The 15,542-nt window shown below is 39.4% G+C and overlaps 1 protein-coding gene across 2 annotated transcripts; it reads left to right on the forward strand.

Moving 5' to 3' along the window:
- The first annotated feature begins 11 nt into the window (after window positions 1-11).
- On the forward strand, window positions 12-10,967 carry CBX3 (chromobox 3). 2 transcript variants are annotated; one of them, XM_035319445.1, is made up of 6 exons: window positions 12-157; window positions 1,501-1,551; window positions 5,408-5,550; window positions 7,033-7,198; window positions 8,589-8,683; window positions 10,317-10,967. In XM_035319445.1, the coding sequence occupies exons 2-6, from the start codon at window positions 1,528-1,530 to the stop codon at window positions 10,441-10,443; spliced, it is 555 nt and encodes a 184-aa protein (XP_035175336.1). In that variant the 5' UTR covers window positions 12-157; window positions 1,501-1,527; the 3' UTR covers window positions 10,444-10,967. The 2 variants fall into 2 exon arrangements, with proteins under 2 accessions (XP_035175336.1, XP_035175337.1); XM_035319446.1 differs by lacking the exon at window positions 1,501-1,551 and having other exon boundaries at window positions 23-157; window positions 10,317-10,963.
- Window positions 10,968-15,542: the final 4,575 nt, after the last annotated feature.

Below are 15,542 nucleotides of genomic sequence, written 5' to 3' on the forward strand. Positions count from 1 at the left end.
TCCTCCTGCTGCTGCTGCTGCTGCTCCCTTCCCCCCCCGCCTTCCCTCCGCCCCCCGCCCCAGCCCCCTCGGATGTCGCTGCCGCCGCCGCCGCTCAGTGCGCGCAGGGCGAGAGCCGCGAGGAGACGGGGGAGCGGCGCGGCCGAGCACCGTTGAAGTCTGTATCCTTCAGCTCCCCCCCTTCCCCTCCCCCTCCGCCGCCCCTGCCTCGGGGCCGGCACCCCGCTTTTCCCCCCCTTTTTATTTTATTTTTTTTATTATTATTATTATTTTTCCCTTTCGGCGGGATCCGCGGCAGGCCTCGGGGAGGGGGAGGCAGGGGGGCGGCCCCGCGGGCTGTGCCGCGGAGGAGGCAGGAAGGAGCGGGGGGGGGGGGGGGGGGCGGGGGGGGGGGGGGGGGGGGGGAGGGCGCCGGGCACACAAAGCCGGGGCCCGCCCGCGCCGAGGGGCGGCCTCCGCAGCCCGGCCTCCGCCAACAGCCTCCGGCCGGGGGAAACGTGGCGGGGTGGGGTGGGGGGGCCCCCGGGGTGCAGCACCCCCCCCCATTTCCTTTTTTTTTTTTTTTAAAAAAAAATCGTTATTATTTATTTATTTTCCTCTGTTAGCGCTGTTGGCTCTTCCCCCCCCCCTCCCCTTTTCTCCTTCCTTTCAAACGGGGACAAGGCGAGCCCCGCTGCGCCGGGGCCCCGGGAGGGCCCTGCTCCCACCGCCCCCGGGCCTGCCGGAGGAGGACGGGGCGGGATTGGGGAGCCCGGGGGGCTTGGCTGGCCTTGGAGGACTTCTCTCTTTTGCCTTGCCCAGGCTGATGTGGAATTCTTAAGTTTAATAGTTGGCAGTGGGGCAGGGACAATGCACGCTGAAAGAGGTGGCTGGTAATGAGAAATGCCGTGGAAAAGGGGATGGATTGTGGTCGACACAGGTTAAATCTGCCCAGGTTAAATCTGCACACCTTAGCTGAGCTGATTCTGGCGTAGGACCTGAATTCTTGCAATCCTGAGAATCAGAAGGCAACGTTACAGTTGCGTTAAGATTAATACTTGTTCATCAGCACTCAGTACCATGTAAGAGTGATGGGTGACTCTGTTACACTGCAGATGTGTAGCTGCTCCCCCCTCAGATTCACAGTTAACACATCCAAGCATGTGTTTTAATTAACTGCTAGAATCTGAACTCTTGTTCCATTGGGTTTAAGGAAATAAGCATCCCTGATGGTCCTCCCCCTTTTCCCTAGAAACATCTCTGTGCCTTAGTAGGCCTTGGGAAAAGCCTTTTTATACCATATGTACCACTTTGTCAGTGTCATCTATCCTGGCTAGGTAAAAGTGTGTTGCTGGGGTATGCCAGACAAAGTAGTAATCTACTTTTTGTTCTGGATTTAATCCATGTTAGAAATGTTACATGCAGTGAATACATGGGGGTTGGAACAAGGACCATGCTTGTATTGGGATGCCTTTCTTCGAGTAATGTAAACTTCCTTTTAATTGTCATGCATTTTTCTAGTAAAAGCTCTGCAAGTCTGCAATAAAAATGGCCTCCAATAAAACTACATTGGTAAGTTCATGCACACCTAAAGTATGTAAGGATTTAATCAACATATTTTTCTTCAAACTTATAACTTGGCATCTCCATTTAAAAGATACATCCACATCTCCCCTCCCCAGCATTGTTCTGACCAAAATTTCAGATCCAGAAAGTAAGGCTACTAGAAAGGACATTAACTTTGGCTTTAACAAATCTGCCATTTCTGCAGAGATGCATTGGGAAAAAGAAAAAAAAAAAAAAAAAAGACTGCACAATTTCATGTGTCCTACAGTAGAAAACACTGAGTTTTTTTTAGTCTCCTTTCAGGATACCGTGTAATTTATCGTATGTGTAAAAATGAAATGAAAATAATGTATTTGTTTAATTTCTTCTAGTTTATTCAGGAAAAACTATTTGTCTGAGAAAAGGCAGTCCCTATAGAAGAAAAATAACTATTGGGAAATGATGTGGTGTAGTTAAGATGCCCTCTTAAATGATTGTTAACAAATAACAGTTTCTTTGAATTTCATAGGAGCAGAGATTATCAGATGCCAACCCCTCCTGGACCATTTTAATGATGCATTCATGGATCTCAAGTCCTGTAAAGCTTTGCTTGATGTTAAAATATGAACTTTTAAGGGCAGTTGGTTGCAGAAGTTGATTTAATTGCCATTTAACTAGTTATTATATATATATGCATAGATATACGTGTGTGAAAGAACTGAAAAAATAGAGTGTGAGATGCATCCAAAGCTGGTTGAGGCAGGGAGCTAAGGAAGAATGCATATACACAAGTCACCATTTGGGTAGCAGAACAACTGACTTGCAATGCACTCAGAAGGCCTGTTTTTAAATTTCCTAAAATGGTTGCTAATTGACCCAGATTGAGGTACGTTAAAAACTTGCATCAACTCATGGCTTCACAGTGCAGTGTGGTGCTTGCTTTACATGATATGATAAAAAACAGCTGTAAGGATTTCATCAAGATGAATGTCTGAACTTCGTGTCAGGAATTGATTGCCCGCTTTTCCCTAATTTGAGGAAGTGTAGTGGTTAGCCAGCCCAGGGAGGAGGTGCCTCAGGGATGGGAAAGAGTCTGTGAATGCAGTATTTTTAATATTTTGATGTTGTTCATGGTTTTGCTGCACAGGTCAGGAAAATCAGTTATGGTTCCCATGGGAACCGTAACTAATTCTGCTTCATTTTGTAGTTCATGCAAAACCTACATATATTAGGGGATAGCTCAGCTCTGGAACTGTAATTCTGATTTTGTTACCCCTTGTATCTTGAAACACTTTACCACGGTGTCATGTCAGCATTCTAATATTGCCCCTCAAAGAAAGAGCGATTATCCACTGAGGAACATCTGTATCTGGCACATGTGGCTTCTGAATGCAGAGTGGGAAATGCGCCATAGATGAGTATCCAGTGGTTAAATGCCCAAGTTAAGGCTCAAAACAGGTCACCCTAAAGAAGGGACTCTTCAGGACTGTGTTGGACATTTCTACCTTTTGAGTCAGCTACTGCACTCGCCTGTAAGCTGAGATTTACATGGGCTTGTACAATCTCAGAACTTCTTTAATGAACATTGAATATTTGTCCAGGCACTGCAGTTAAATATTATTTATTAGGTTGAAAAGGCTCAAGAAGAGTTTGGAAAGTAGTGCTGTTCAGAAGATGTAATTAAACCCCTAATATTTAAAATGAAAAGCAACGTACCTTTGACATTGCTTTTGCTTACTGAACCTCAAGGAAAAAGCAGATCCCATAATGTTCATTTTCTTCTATGGACGTTTATACAGATACTTAAAAGTCTTTAAAAGTGCTCAGAAATAAAGAGGTTACTTTCATACAGAGGTATAAACCATTTAAGTGACAATTAGTAAAGCTGAAAACAATATTAGAAAACAGTCTTCCACTGGACAAGAGAATTTCAGTCCAATAGGGAACACAGATTGAGATGTTTTACCTGTAGCCTGCTTGCTTCATCGCCAATAATTAGTATGATAATGCCATGCTATAGTGAGTCTGCGTCACTTTTTTTCCTGCTTTTTTTTGCTGTTTTCCTCATCTCTACCCATTTCTCTTTTTAATACTTTAATTTCTTGAAATAAGCAGCCTTTGTAGATGAGTTGGGCATATTCATGTTTTTATTTAATTTTGGTCTTGCGTTTTTTTTTTCATGTGCAGGCAAAAAAAAAAAAAAGCCAGTGTGGTTGAGTTGACACTTCTCAGACATGAATACTGTGTTCCAAAATACACCTGGAGTATGCAGGCAGTTAAAAAATCTAATTGGAAATACATGCTCTGTTTTAAATAATCTCTTCTATAATCCAAAATTAAAAAAAAGTGTCGCATATGTTGTATACAGAAAATTGGTGTTTGAAAGGGAAACTTGAACCTTTTCCTTGCCTTACTTTGTTGTTTGCACCTTCGGTTTATGGGTTGCTAACCAGAGTAAAGGTATTTTGGGGAGGGAGAGGAAAAATTGATTACAAAAAAAAGGAAGAGCACAAAGAGTAGGCTTTGGAAAGACAGAATCAGCTTCTTCAGTTTACAAAAAGAAGACGGTTTTCTTTGCACCTAACCAATATTTTTTTCTGCCTTTCACCACATCAAGACAAAATTCTGCCAAGTTTAAAAATTAGTTTCAAAATTGCATCACAGTATTCGCAAACTAACCCACGTTAATTCTAGAGAAGGCCAGAAAAATGCCATAAACATCAGTGATCCATGATTTTTGCTTGTTTGTTTCTTATGTGTAGGAAGCGCATTAGTGAGGAAGTAGTTCTCATTTAGGGTGCTGCATGACTATATAGTTTTTGGAGCTTAATAATGCTCCCATTAATTTATGGCTGCCATTTTAACAGTTTCCCTATAAGGAGCAATCCAAAATGGCAACCAAACTGTTTTTGGACTGTTAGTTCTTCAGAAATGTGATATGACAAGGTTACAGACCTGTTCCAACCTTTTCAAGACTACAAACAAGGAAATTCTGAAACGTGTCCTTCTATAACTATTAAATTGTGCCTTATTAAACTGGGAATGCCTTGAGGATGATGTGGATGTAATATTTATTTTAAGAACTTTGAAGAATATTATTTAAAGTATCAAATGTGAACTTAAAACACTTAAGTTTTTTAAGTTAGCAAAATTTCATTTACATGTTAAGTGCTGTACTTTAAGTGTAGCTGTCTTAAAGTTTTGCACCTTTGTGACATCTGAATGTAAGTTACATCGGTGCGTGGCTAAGAATGAGGAGGGACTGCAGTAGTTGAATGCTCCTAGCATGCATCCTGGAGCATGCACCCTGTTCAATAATTATCACTCATTATTGCATACTTTGTTTATAGTAGCACTACATCATAAACTTTGCTCCCATCAGCTTCTCTTTTTTTTTTTTTTTGGAAAACGTAGTAACCACCTTTTTTTTTTAGTAGCATCCCCTTTCTGTTTTATGCATTTTCACAATTCCCTTATTACTTTTCTTTACTCTGCCTTACGCTGTTTCTTGCCCTCTGCCCTTTCACAGGCGTAGAGTTAACTTACAGAAGTTTTATAAAATTTTGAGCATGTAGCACTCTGGGAATGAAATTTTTAAGGGGAGTGGAGGCACTGATTGTATGGACAAAAATATTTCACCTTTATGAAAACTGCTGTTAAGTGTTGGGTATCTCGTAAAGTGACTGAAGAACACCCAAAATACTACCATGTCTTGCTCAGGTTACCCGACCTCATGCACTAACGTGAAAGGAGTCTGAGCTTCTGGCTATAACGTGAATAAGTACACCATTCCTTGCTGTTTATTGACCAAGTTGGATTTGGCCAGTGAAGTAACTGTGTAAAGCAGAAGAATGAATAATGGCAATCTGAATTTCTTTTGTAGCACAAAATGGGAAAAAAACAAAATGGCAAAGGTAAAAAAGTTGAAGAGGCAGAGCCTGAAGAATTTGTTGTGGAGAAAGTCCTGGACAGACGTGTTGTGAATGGAAAGGTGGAATACTACTTGAAATGGAAAGGATTTACAGAGTAAGGCGTTGCCCAGTATTTTTTTCTGATACAATGCTGAATACTAACCATCTATTTGAAATAACTGTGTGGATGGGGGGTTGGACGGGGGGGGATGCATTTTATAGAGTGGAAAGGGGTGGGCATCTGTAAACGTGTATTCAAGTGGGGCAGTCAAGTATGAAAATAAAATAGACAATATCTAGCCTAGTGTTCATGCTTCATAAAAATGTTCCAAGGCTCCTAGCAAGTCTTCAGTGATCATTCTTTTGCCATTGTTCTTTGATTTAGCTTGTGTCAATATCTATCAAGGTAAGCTAGACTGGCAGTTGTCGTAAGTATACTTAGATGTGGGGTGAGAAGAATGTTATTTCTGAGGAAAAAATTTTGCAGGGATTTAAACTGTAGGCAGCTCTGAAGTGGTGCATTCAAGGCAGATATTTTGCGTATTGTTTTCTTTTTTGAACTTCTCTTGAGTTAGACTAATTTACAAAAGGGATTCTCTGGCATGGTTGCCTTAATTAGACATACCCAAAAGGTACCTGTCAGCACAACTGTGCTTTGCCAGCTGAAAAAAGGGGATGGTTCAAATGTTTCTATAACCTAGTGTTTGAACATAAGTAGTTACATGTGCAGCTACCTTATTGTTGTGTTGTGTGTCTCACAAAGCGGTTGCATTGCAACTTTCTGCAATTCTGTCACCTGAAATCTGTGCAAAGATGAGTGCATAAACAGCAGTGTGTTTAGTATGCAGGGGTCTGGTTTAAAGTTGTAAAAATATGTTTTAGTAACTGAAAATAATTTGTAGATATCCTGTTTGTGCTGTAGTACTGTGTCAGTATTTGTGTGTGAGGACTTCTGATGGAGTGCTTAATTGTTGTAGGCAACATTCATGGATGACTTAAATAATAATAATAATAAAGTACATACTGGAGCATTTTCAATACCCAGCTCTGGACCTGGAGCTCTTGTTCTCTGTAGTCAACCGAACAAGGGAGATAGAGTTAAGCTCAGAGACAACTTTTGAGAGCATTTCTGGTACCCAGAAGGTTAGATGTATATACTTACACCACTTACAGTGGGTGCTGTATATGCTCTGTTCTCTTCAAGTCTTAGTTTGTGCTCTCACAACATAGTTTGTTTGCATGGACAGTCTTCAGAGGAACCAGGAAGGGAGTCAGTTTAAATGGATGGGTAGGTTTTGGTAGGTTGAGGCCTGAATGTCTGAGCTCCCACCAAGATCACAGGAGTTAACAGAACTGCTTATTTTGTACCTTGAGTGTAAGAACAGTTCAACAATATTCTTCACGCTAGCAGAGCTTATTCTTTTGGTCATCAAATGTTCCATACATGAAGGCTGTGAAAGATGATGAGAGGCATCCTTAGGCTTAAAAAAGATTACTTACATAATGAGAAAAAAATGACGTGCTTAAGGCGAGCCATGTGGATAGTTTTATGTTTTTCTTCTTTTCCTAGTTTTACATAAATGTGTGTATGTTTCAGTGCTGACAACACGTGGGAACCCGAAGAAAACTTAGATTGTCCAGAGCTAATTGAAGCTTTTCTGAACTCTCAGAAAGCTGGTAAAGAAAAAACAGATGGTGCCAAAAGGAAATCTTTGTCAGATAGCGAATCTGATGATAGTAAATCAAAGAAAAAACGTGATTCTGTAAGTATGTATTTGTACGCTAAGCTTTGTTTCTCCTGTGTATCTTCCTATCTACCCAACCCTTTGCCCCCAAAATTCTATTGTGACTTGGAGAATTAGAAACAAATGTGGGTTTAAAACTGTAAAAATTGCACAGTATCTGGAGCAGTGGTTGGAAATTGTAATGATACATAGTGGTCAATGCGACTGTCAACATAGTGGGTGAAAGATGACTGCTTGACATTCCTCTATATGACTGAAAGTTCTGACGTTGTCCCCAGATGCTTGCTGAATAATTAAAAATAAGACTGGTTGAGAGTTACTAACAAACAATGTGAAGTGGGTCAGATTGTATTGGAGCAAAGTGTTCATGAGTGGAACAAAGTGAAGTTCAGTTCTGGCTTTTGTATGGTGAAGTATGTGATTATATAGGTGAGTGAGAAGATGGCAAAATATGAAGATCAGGCAATTATTTAGATTATACTCCACTTGATGGTGGAGAAGGTGTAGAAAGGGTGACTGAAGGAAACCTATCTTTACGTAAAGGTCTGGGTTTCGCCTACAGTTTAAATGAATGAACATGGTAAGTTTAGTAAGAGCAAAATAAAGCACACATTAAAAAGTGTTCAGTACTTCCCATTTACCTCTCTAAGCTTTCAAACTGTAGAAATTTGAATTGAAGCTGGTTGGCAATGTCAGTGGTTTACTGAAGACAGCTGTTGGATGTGCGCTGTCAAAAATAGGTGACATTCAAAGTCATCACAAAGAATATTAATGCACAGAAAATAAAATATTATTTGTAGTATTTAAAGTCAGTTGTGTGGCTTGACCTGGTGAAGTAGTGGTCACTGTCTGAAAAAGGATGTTGTGAAACTAGAGGAAATAATAAAGGAAACAGTCGTAATATTCTGTACCATTGCTGCAATCTCAGTGAGCCAGGAGGAGTTGAGGTGTTCCCTTTGGGTGCATTTGCACAGTTGGCTTAAGCCAAGCTAAGTACCCAAATCTGTTGTTCTGCTGAAAAGGATGGGTTCTTCCCACTGCTGGGACTGCATTTTGGCTTTGCCTGTTTTGTTGCTTTTCGTAGCCATCCTTGTCTTTTTGTCTACTATAAGGATTTTAGATTGCTTGTTTCATCTATTGAGTGTTCAGAAATAACTGCTAGAAACATTGATATAGAATTCCTTTATTCCTACTCTGCATCTGAACAATTTGATCTGAAGACCAGTCATGAGAAAAAAAAATTGTCATCTTCAGGCAATTATTATATGTAACCATAGCTTTTGTAACTATGTGAGGCTGTATTTTGTTTTGTTCTGTTATACGTGCAGACAAATGCATGTATCTAGCTCTAAAGCCAACATAAAATTTTATCTTGAACTAGATAATGATCTTATAACTTACTCAATAGGTTGATAAGCCAAGAGGGTTTGCGAGGGGTCTTGATCCTGAGCGGATAATTGGGGCTACGGATAGCAGCGGAGAGCTTATGTTCCTCATGAAATGGTAAGTCTTCCATCCATAGTTTGGGTCCATATTACAGGAGGGCAGGCAGGTGGACTTAGCTGGTGAAAAAACTTCATTTCGGCAGGCAGATGCTGGTGGTCTGCTTATTAACCTTGCATTTGTAGAAAAGCAAAACTTGTATAATCACTCAGTACTTACTCCCTCTTTCTTCCAGAACCAAATGACTTTAGGTTCTCCTGGTTCACTATACAGAAATTTGAGAGGGAAATTCAGATAAAATCTGGAAGAATTGTATTTGCATAGAAGAGATGGATCTCAGTAGTGTTCTTGCTGAGGGCATGGCAGGCAGAACTCCAGTTTTACATAAGCCCAATCTAGCTGCTGGATAGCCAGCCTTTTAACCGAACATAGTGACTACTGTTCTGCATGCAATTAAGCGGATAGACAGTTGGAAGCAACTAGTGGAGGAAGCTGAAACTGTGATGAAGAGACAATGTGGAGACAAGGAGAAGTTTGCCATAATGGGCCTAAAACAGGAAATAAGTGATCTGGGAAGCTCAGGGCATTGGGAGGGTAGGGGGAAACCACTGCCATTAGCTAATGTGTTGGCAGGAGACTTCTTGTCTCTCTGTAGTGAATAAGTAGGATAATTTTTTCTCAGCATTGAGAATATAAGAGATTGAATTACCATTTGCAGGGGGGCAGGTTTCTTATGGTGGTGGGGATGATAAGAATGATGGTTTTCAACAGTCTTTGAGAAAGGCCTAGTTTTTTGAATGGTGCCAAATTAGGTGGACTCCAGAGAATGGGTTTGTCACACAGTATACCTGGACTGTTGAAGATCAGTGCATTGGAAGATTCTGCTTCCCTTCTGACTCTTCAAAATCTCTTTAGTATGTGGAATTCAGAAGAGCTGGAAAACGTTGATCATGACTTCAAATTTCTGTATGGATAGTTGTCAGAATAAAACACAAAAGAAAACATTAAAAAGGAGCACATTTTTGTTTAGTTCAGTTGCAATTGATTAGTTTTTCCATAACTGATTGTAAACAACAAGTGTAGATGTAAGTATGTGAGCACAAAGCTGACTAGTAAAATCAGCATACACTTTAAAAAAGAGCCTGAAGCATGTCAGATTGGAACGATTTTTTTTTGTTACCCCAAGACAGCACCAGGAGTAGCAGTATAAAATGCAGCAAGTTACTTGCATAAACATTTAATACAATTTGGATGTAAATAGCACCTCTTAAGACTGATGCTACTGAGTTTTAAAAGTTTCACTTTGAAGTTTTGATTATGCTTTAAAAGTAAAATTAGCAAAGTTTTACCTACTTCATTATGTACTGCAATAGGTAACAGTACGAACAGTTTCCTTGGAACAGCATTTTCCTTAAAGTAGAAAAACAAGGGAAGGAAAAGAAGATACAGCTATGAAATCTTGCCATTAGCATGGAAATTCTTAATAGCTGTTGTGAAAGGAATACTGAAAACTGATTTCTAGCTGATATTCTTAAGAATTTTATGATGTATGAAGAGCTATTAAGTTGATATGAATACGTATGCTTCCTGAAACCTATTGTTGTTAAAATAATTTAAAGTACCCTGGTATTAAAAATAAGTTACTGAATTAATAATTATCCGTTTTCTTAAATCCCACTCTCTTCTATATCAGGAAAGACTCTGATGAGGCAGATCTGGTGCTGGCCAAAGAAGCTAACGTGAAGTGTCCTCAGATTGTAATTGCTTTTTATGAAGAGCGACTAACTTGGCATTCGTGCCCAGAAGATGAAGCACAATAATTGTTTGCATTGCTTTTTTTATATATATGAATATTAAAACCTGAAATTTGATTTATTAGCAATGTGAGAAGCATACATTCTAACAAGATTCAAATTTGATATTTTTTTGAAGTAGTGTGTTTTGCATCAACAGCAAGTAAATAAAAGCTTTCTGCAACTTGTTTCATTTATCACGAGAGAGCATTTGATACTACTACTTCCTCCATACTAGGTAAAAGCTTTTATAAAACATTCATAAACTTCCATAGTTACTATCGAATCATAATGAATGTCTAAACAAAGTCACAGATGTTTTGTAGTCTTCTATACTATTGATGTGCATGTATCTTCTTTACCCAAACCTAGCCCTTAAAACCTGTAGAATCATTCTTTTTAGTACTTGGGATCACTTGGTCCCAAGAAGACCAGGTGAAAACTAACTTTGTAGTAATTTGAATGTTATCAGACTGTATATTGTTTACTTTATTGTAAATACTGGTGAACAGTGGTCAATAAAATAGTTTTATATTCTTCCTTTATACTGATAGGCTGTGACTCTTTCGAAGCGGTATGATATTTCTGAACTTTTGATATGTTAAGCTCTCAATTCGTAATGTATTTAACTGTAAGTTGTTTTGGGGGGTAGATTGATTAATATTACCCCACTGTTACTCTGTAGTGACAATACCAGACCAGTGCCAGGCTTTGGTTCTCTGTATTTTTGTTGAACAATGCCTGAGGTATAATTTTTTCAGTCAGGAAGGGCCAACTTTTTTGTGCTGTGAAATGAATGTGCTTTGGTACTTGTTTAAGTCACAGATAGCAGCCATGCTGACTGGGTATGGCCATCGGTCACAAGGCCAAGTGGCCTCTGTGGTTGTATTGGGGGAAAAAAAATATCTGTTGACAGTGTCAGCCTTTGCTCTAATTTCAGGTCTTAATACAGGGCTATACTAGGAATGGTTCAGGTAGAATTATGCTTCAAGCAGTGGCCTGAGAATACTTAGATAGCCCTCTGCCTTTAAAGTCTAATATTTTAATCAAGATTCTAAGTCATGTACTTTAAACAAGACTTTGTTTCTCTTTCGGATTGAATTTTAAAACGAGTTTATCACCTGCTTCTTGGGAAATGCCCTCAGAAGGGCCAAGTTAAGGGGTGGGGAACTCAGGAGGAGGAAAGTTGCCTTTTTCCACTCTTTTTCCAGGTGTCATTCCTGCTTTTCTTTTCACTTTCTTTCATATATGCTTGTTCTTTTATTTGTGTTGTGATTACTATGGCAGAGTTTGCCTTGAGCTTTGCCTCTTTGTATCTCAATGGCCAACCTTGTTTCAGAATTCCTCTTAATGTTCTGACTAAAATGATCATGTAATGTGCTACTGGCAGAATCCTAGGAGAGATGGTTAAGATTCCCTGAGTATGCTTTCTTAGAAAGTTTTTTTTTTTAAAAAAAAAGATGTATAAAAATATTCCTGGAAACCCTCACATGGTATTCTGAGGAGCAAATGAAGGAATTTAATCTATGCTTTGATGTTCTTTTGATACAGTTTCATAAATCATGACTAAAAATACTTGTTCTCATGTAGTTTCAAAAGCCATTTACGTAGTGAATTAAAACTTGTGAAACACTTAATTGCAGTTAAACATGGATGGTTAAACTGACGCTAAATTACCTTTTTAATATGTAACTGCCTTGTCTTGTCAAGATTTTTTCTTACTGGATTTGGGCACAGTTCAGTCACTGGTTGTGGCTGTGGGAAAAAATCACAATCTGTGCTAGTACAGGGGTTCCCTTACTCCAGTTAATGATAAATATCACTGCTTAGCTACCTTCTCTTGCCTCTTCCTTTGACAAATTACCCTGCATTTGTCATATGTTCAAGTCTTCTACAGAGTTCATGGCTTAATTCTTCTTTGGGGCCTCTATTAGGAATATTAATACACCTTGTGTATAGGATTCTTAAATCATTGCCTTTTTACCCAGTTGTCTGAAAAACAGTCGGACTAAACAAGAATCCTAAAGCATCATGCATTTTCCTGCCTGTTTCTTCAGTATGAAGTGATTTTCAGTTCAGAGTCTTAAGGTAGTTACTTTGCAGTTTGTGTTTTGACTGTCTGAACTTTGCAGTTTCTTTACGTTGTTTCAAGTGTGGATATCAAGTTTATAAGAAGTTGCTGATTTGAATCAATATAGGTTGAAAAGTCGATTTATTGGTTATTGTAAGTGGTAGACGTAAAGGTTTTTGTTGAAAGGTTCATGCTCAACGATTTGTATGAAATGTGGTTTTGCATCTAGATACAGCTTTTACATTATATTTGGTTCTTCCTTCTGACTATCCGTAAAAATGCACTGTATTCACGTTGAAATATTATACGGCTTGTTATACACGTAGAAATCTAATTTTTTACATTTTGATGGTAGAAATGCTGACGGGTATGTTTCCTTTTTATTTCCCCTCAATTTGTGTCAAACTGCATTTTGACGGTAATGAAATGCAACACTTTAAAGTTACAAGTTATGTAAAATTATGCTGAATGTGCTGGGTACATATGCAAAAAGACGTTATCAAATGTTATTAATTTAAAATTAACTGATTAAATAAATGAAATATCTTCTGTAGTTAGTGAGTTGTGCGGAGGTTTCTGCTCATTGTCCTTCCTGATACTGAAACAAAGATCTCAGGCTGTCTTTTCATGATCTTTTTGTGTTGATGCTGCTGTCCAAAACAACAAAAAAAAAAAAAACCAAAAAAAAACCACAATCCCCCCCGAAAGCATCCCCCCCCCCAAGAAATTGTATTTAGTTGTCTTTGCTCCTATACTATTCCTCACCCTGAATGAAGAAAATACTCCCGATTTAAACACAACTACGTTTCTTCTTGTTGAGAAATTTTAACTTCAATCAGTTTTCCAGTTTGGGTCACTTCATTAGCTGATTCACTTCATTAGCAGCATGAAGAGTTCTACCACCATGTGTTCTTTATAGGTAGTGCTAGGTTTTCCCAAATTCAAATTGTAATTAATTGTGGCGTCAACCTCTCAGGGCCCGGTTCTTCTTCACTGGGAAAGAATATCATCTTTTAGTTTTGACTGGTTTGTTCCTTAATGAACTAATTGCAAAACTGCTGTTAAACGGAATAAAATGAATGTTTTTAGTATATGCAAAATAAGCAACCAGCATTGCAAGTTAATTCTATCAGTTCAGCAGAAAGCAACTTTATATGCTTCATGATAATTCTGGATTCATGATTCAGTTCTCTTTAAAGTTCTCTTCAAAACTGCCTCAAGGTTTCTTAACAGATCATACACATTTAGGACTCAGTGTAAGTTGCTGTAATTTCAAGTGTAACTGGAAGTACATTTTTTAACTGCACATTATTATTTCTCATATTAATTACTTGCCTAAATTAGGCTCTGGCACTAAAAGATTGTCCCCCTCCCCTGTTATAAAAGCTGTCTGCAACATCCTCTGCATTTTCCTCACCTTTGACATTTTCGGTTTGGAATTTCTTCACCAACCACCACCTCCTTTTACTGAGCTTCTGCATTGAACTGATGCCATTAAGACGTGTCTGAGGGAGGCCTCTCAGCCTGGACTAACAGCTGAGCCAGGTGCCCCCGATTTGTGAGGTGCCTCCCCCCACTTAAACATCGGGCTGCACAGACTGACCGCACCTTACAAGCCAAAGTGCACCAAAGCTTTGTAGGGCCAAGCAGAGCCACACGTCTGTTGGTTTATGAAGATGTGTCTCTGGTAGCTCAAGGAGCTGTGCCATAGCGCTTCATTTTGCAGAGTGAATATGCTGACTAGTTGTTTTTATCTTTCTCAAATGTATGTTGTTCACAGGCAATTTCAGTGTAATAGTGCTTTGCTGTTTTCCCAGACTTCAGTTGCGACAGCACGTGAGGTGCAAGTGTTTGGTGGTACCTGCGTCTCAGCGGGACCTGGGAGGAGGCAGCAGAAGCTTTGAGCTTTATGGTGCTCGTGCTGCTGTTAGGTCATCAACTTGGGTAAAAGCAGGGCTTTTTTAAGTTCAAATGGAAAACATCTCCCAAAATCCATTTCAGGGACTTTCATCAAAACATTCTGGGCTCATATTTCAAATAACTGGTAGATGGTTTAAAAACAGTGCATGCAAAGCAAGACTGAACCATTTCTCCCAGAGAGAGAGCCTGCAATTTATCTACCCCCATACAAGAAGGAAGGGTGCTTTTCTTGCTTGGAAGGTTCTGTGGGATTTATTAACCTGGTGAGAGAATCGGGTATGATTCCCCGCGCTCCAGATGGCACCATCCCGTTGGGAGCTCATATTCTGAAGTTTAAAGACACTGGTGTTGGTGGCGTGGTGTTTGAGAATGCAATAACCTATTACGATGGATTCTCTTACTAGATGATGGTTTTAGTAAGTGGTCAAGTACTTAAATGCATTGCATTGTCTGCAAAATTATATTTACCTGCTGAAAGGATAGCCCTTCTGGCTATTGTACTGGAAGGCGGGGTTACTTTTCTTTATTGAATGTACCAATCACTCCAATTTTCTGGAGCAGGGGAGGCACCGTTAGCTTCTGGATCTAATTCCTCCTTCCCCAAAATGGTTTTCTTCAGGTGCACTGTTCTGCACGTATGTATTCATACGTGTAAGATGTATTCATCCCTGTAAGATGTGTATGTATTTTTGCTTCAAAGTCTTCATCAAAAAGCACTGAGCCTTGGTCAACAATCAGAAAGTTTTGTCTTTGTGTAGAAAAGGCATGTTACTGAAACTCAGACAGAATGAGACTGCTATTTTTTTTCTTTAATGTCTGAAATACAATGGATGCTTGAACTACTTCCCCACCTTTTAAAATAACAACCAAAAGGCAGGGAATTAATTGTGATGTTTTTTCTAGAACCGCAAAACGTTGCTTACACTACATGTATTGAGAAGCTAAAGAACTGAAACCATTTGCTTCTTCCATCATTGAGCCCAAGTAACGTAGGCAAGATGCAGCATTTCTGAACAAAAGCCAGATGAAACGCTTCCATTCACCGGAGCGCCACTCCAATGTTAGTAATTATAGTATTAATAAGCCAGGAGGAGGTGTTTAAAGCTTTTACTTTAACAGAATAATACACTGTAGA

The sequence above is a fragment of the Oxyura jamaicensis genome, chromosome 2 (assembly GCF_011077185.1).
Source record: "Oxyura jamaicensis isolate SHBP4307 breed ruddy duck chromosome 2, BPBGC_Ojam_1.0, whole genome shotgun sequence".
Lineage (NCBI taxonomy): Eukaryota > Metazoa > Chordata > Aves > Anseriformes > Anatidae > Oxyura > Oxyura jamaicensis.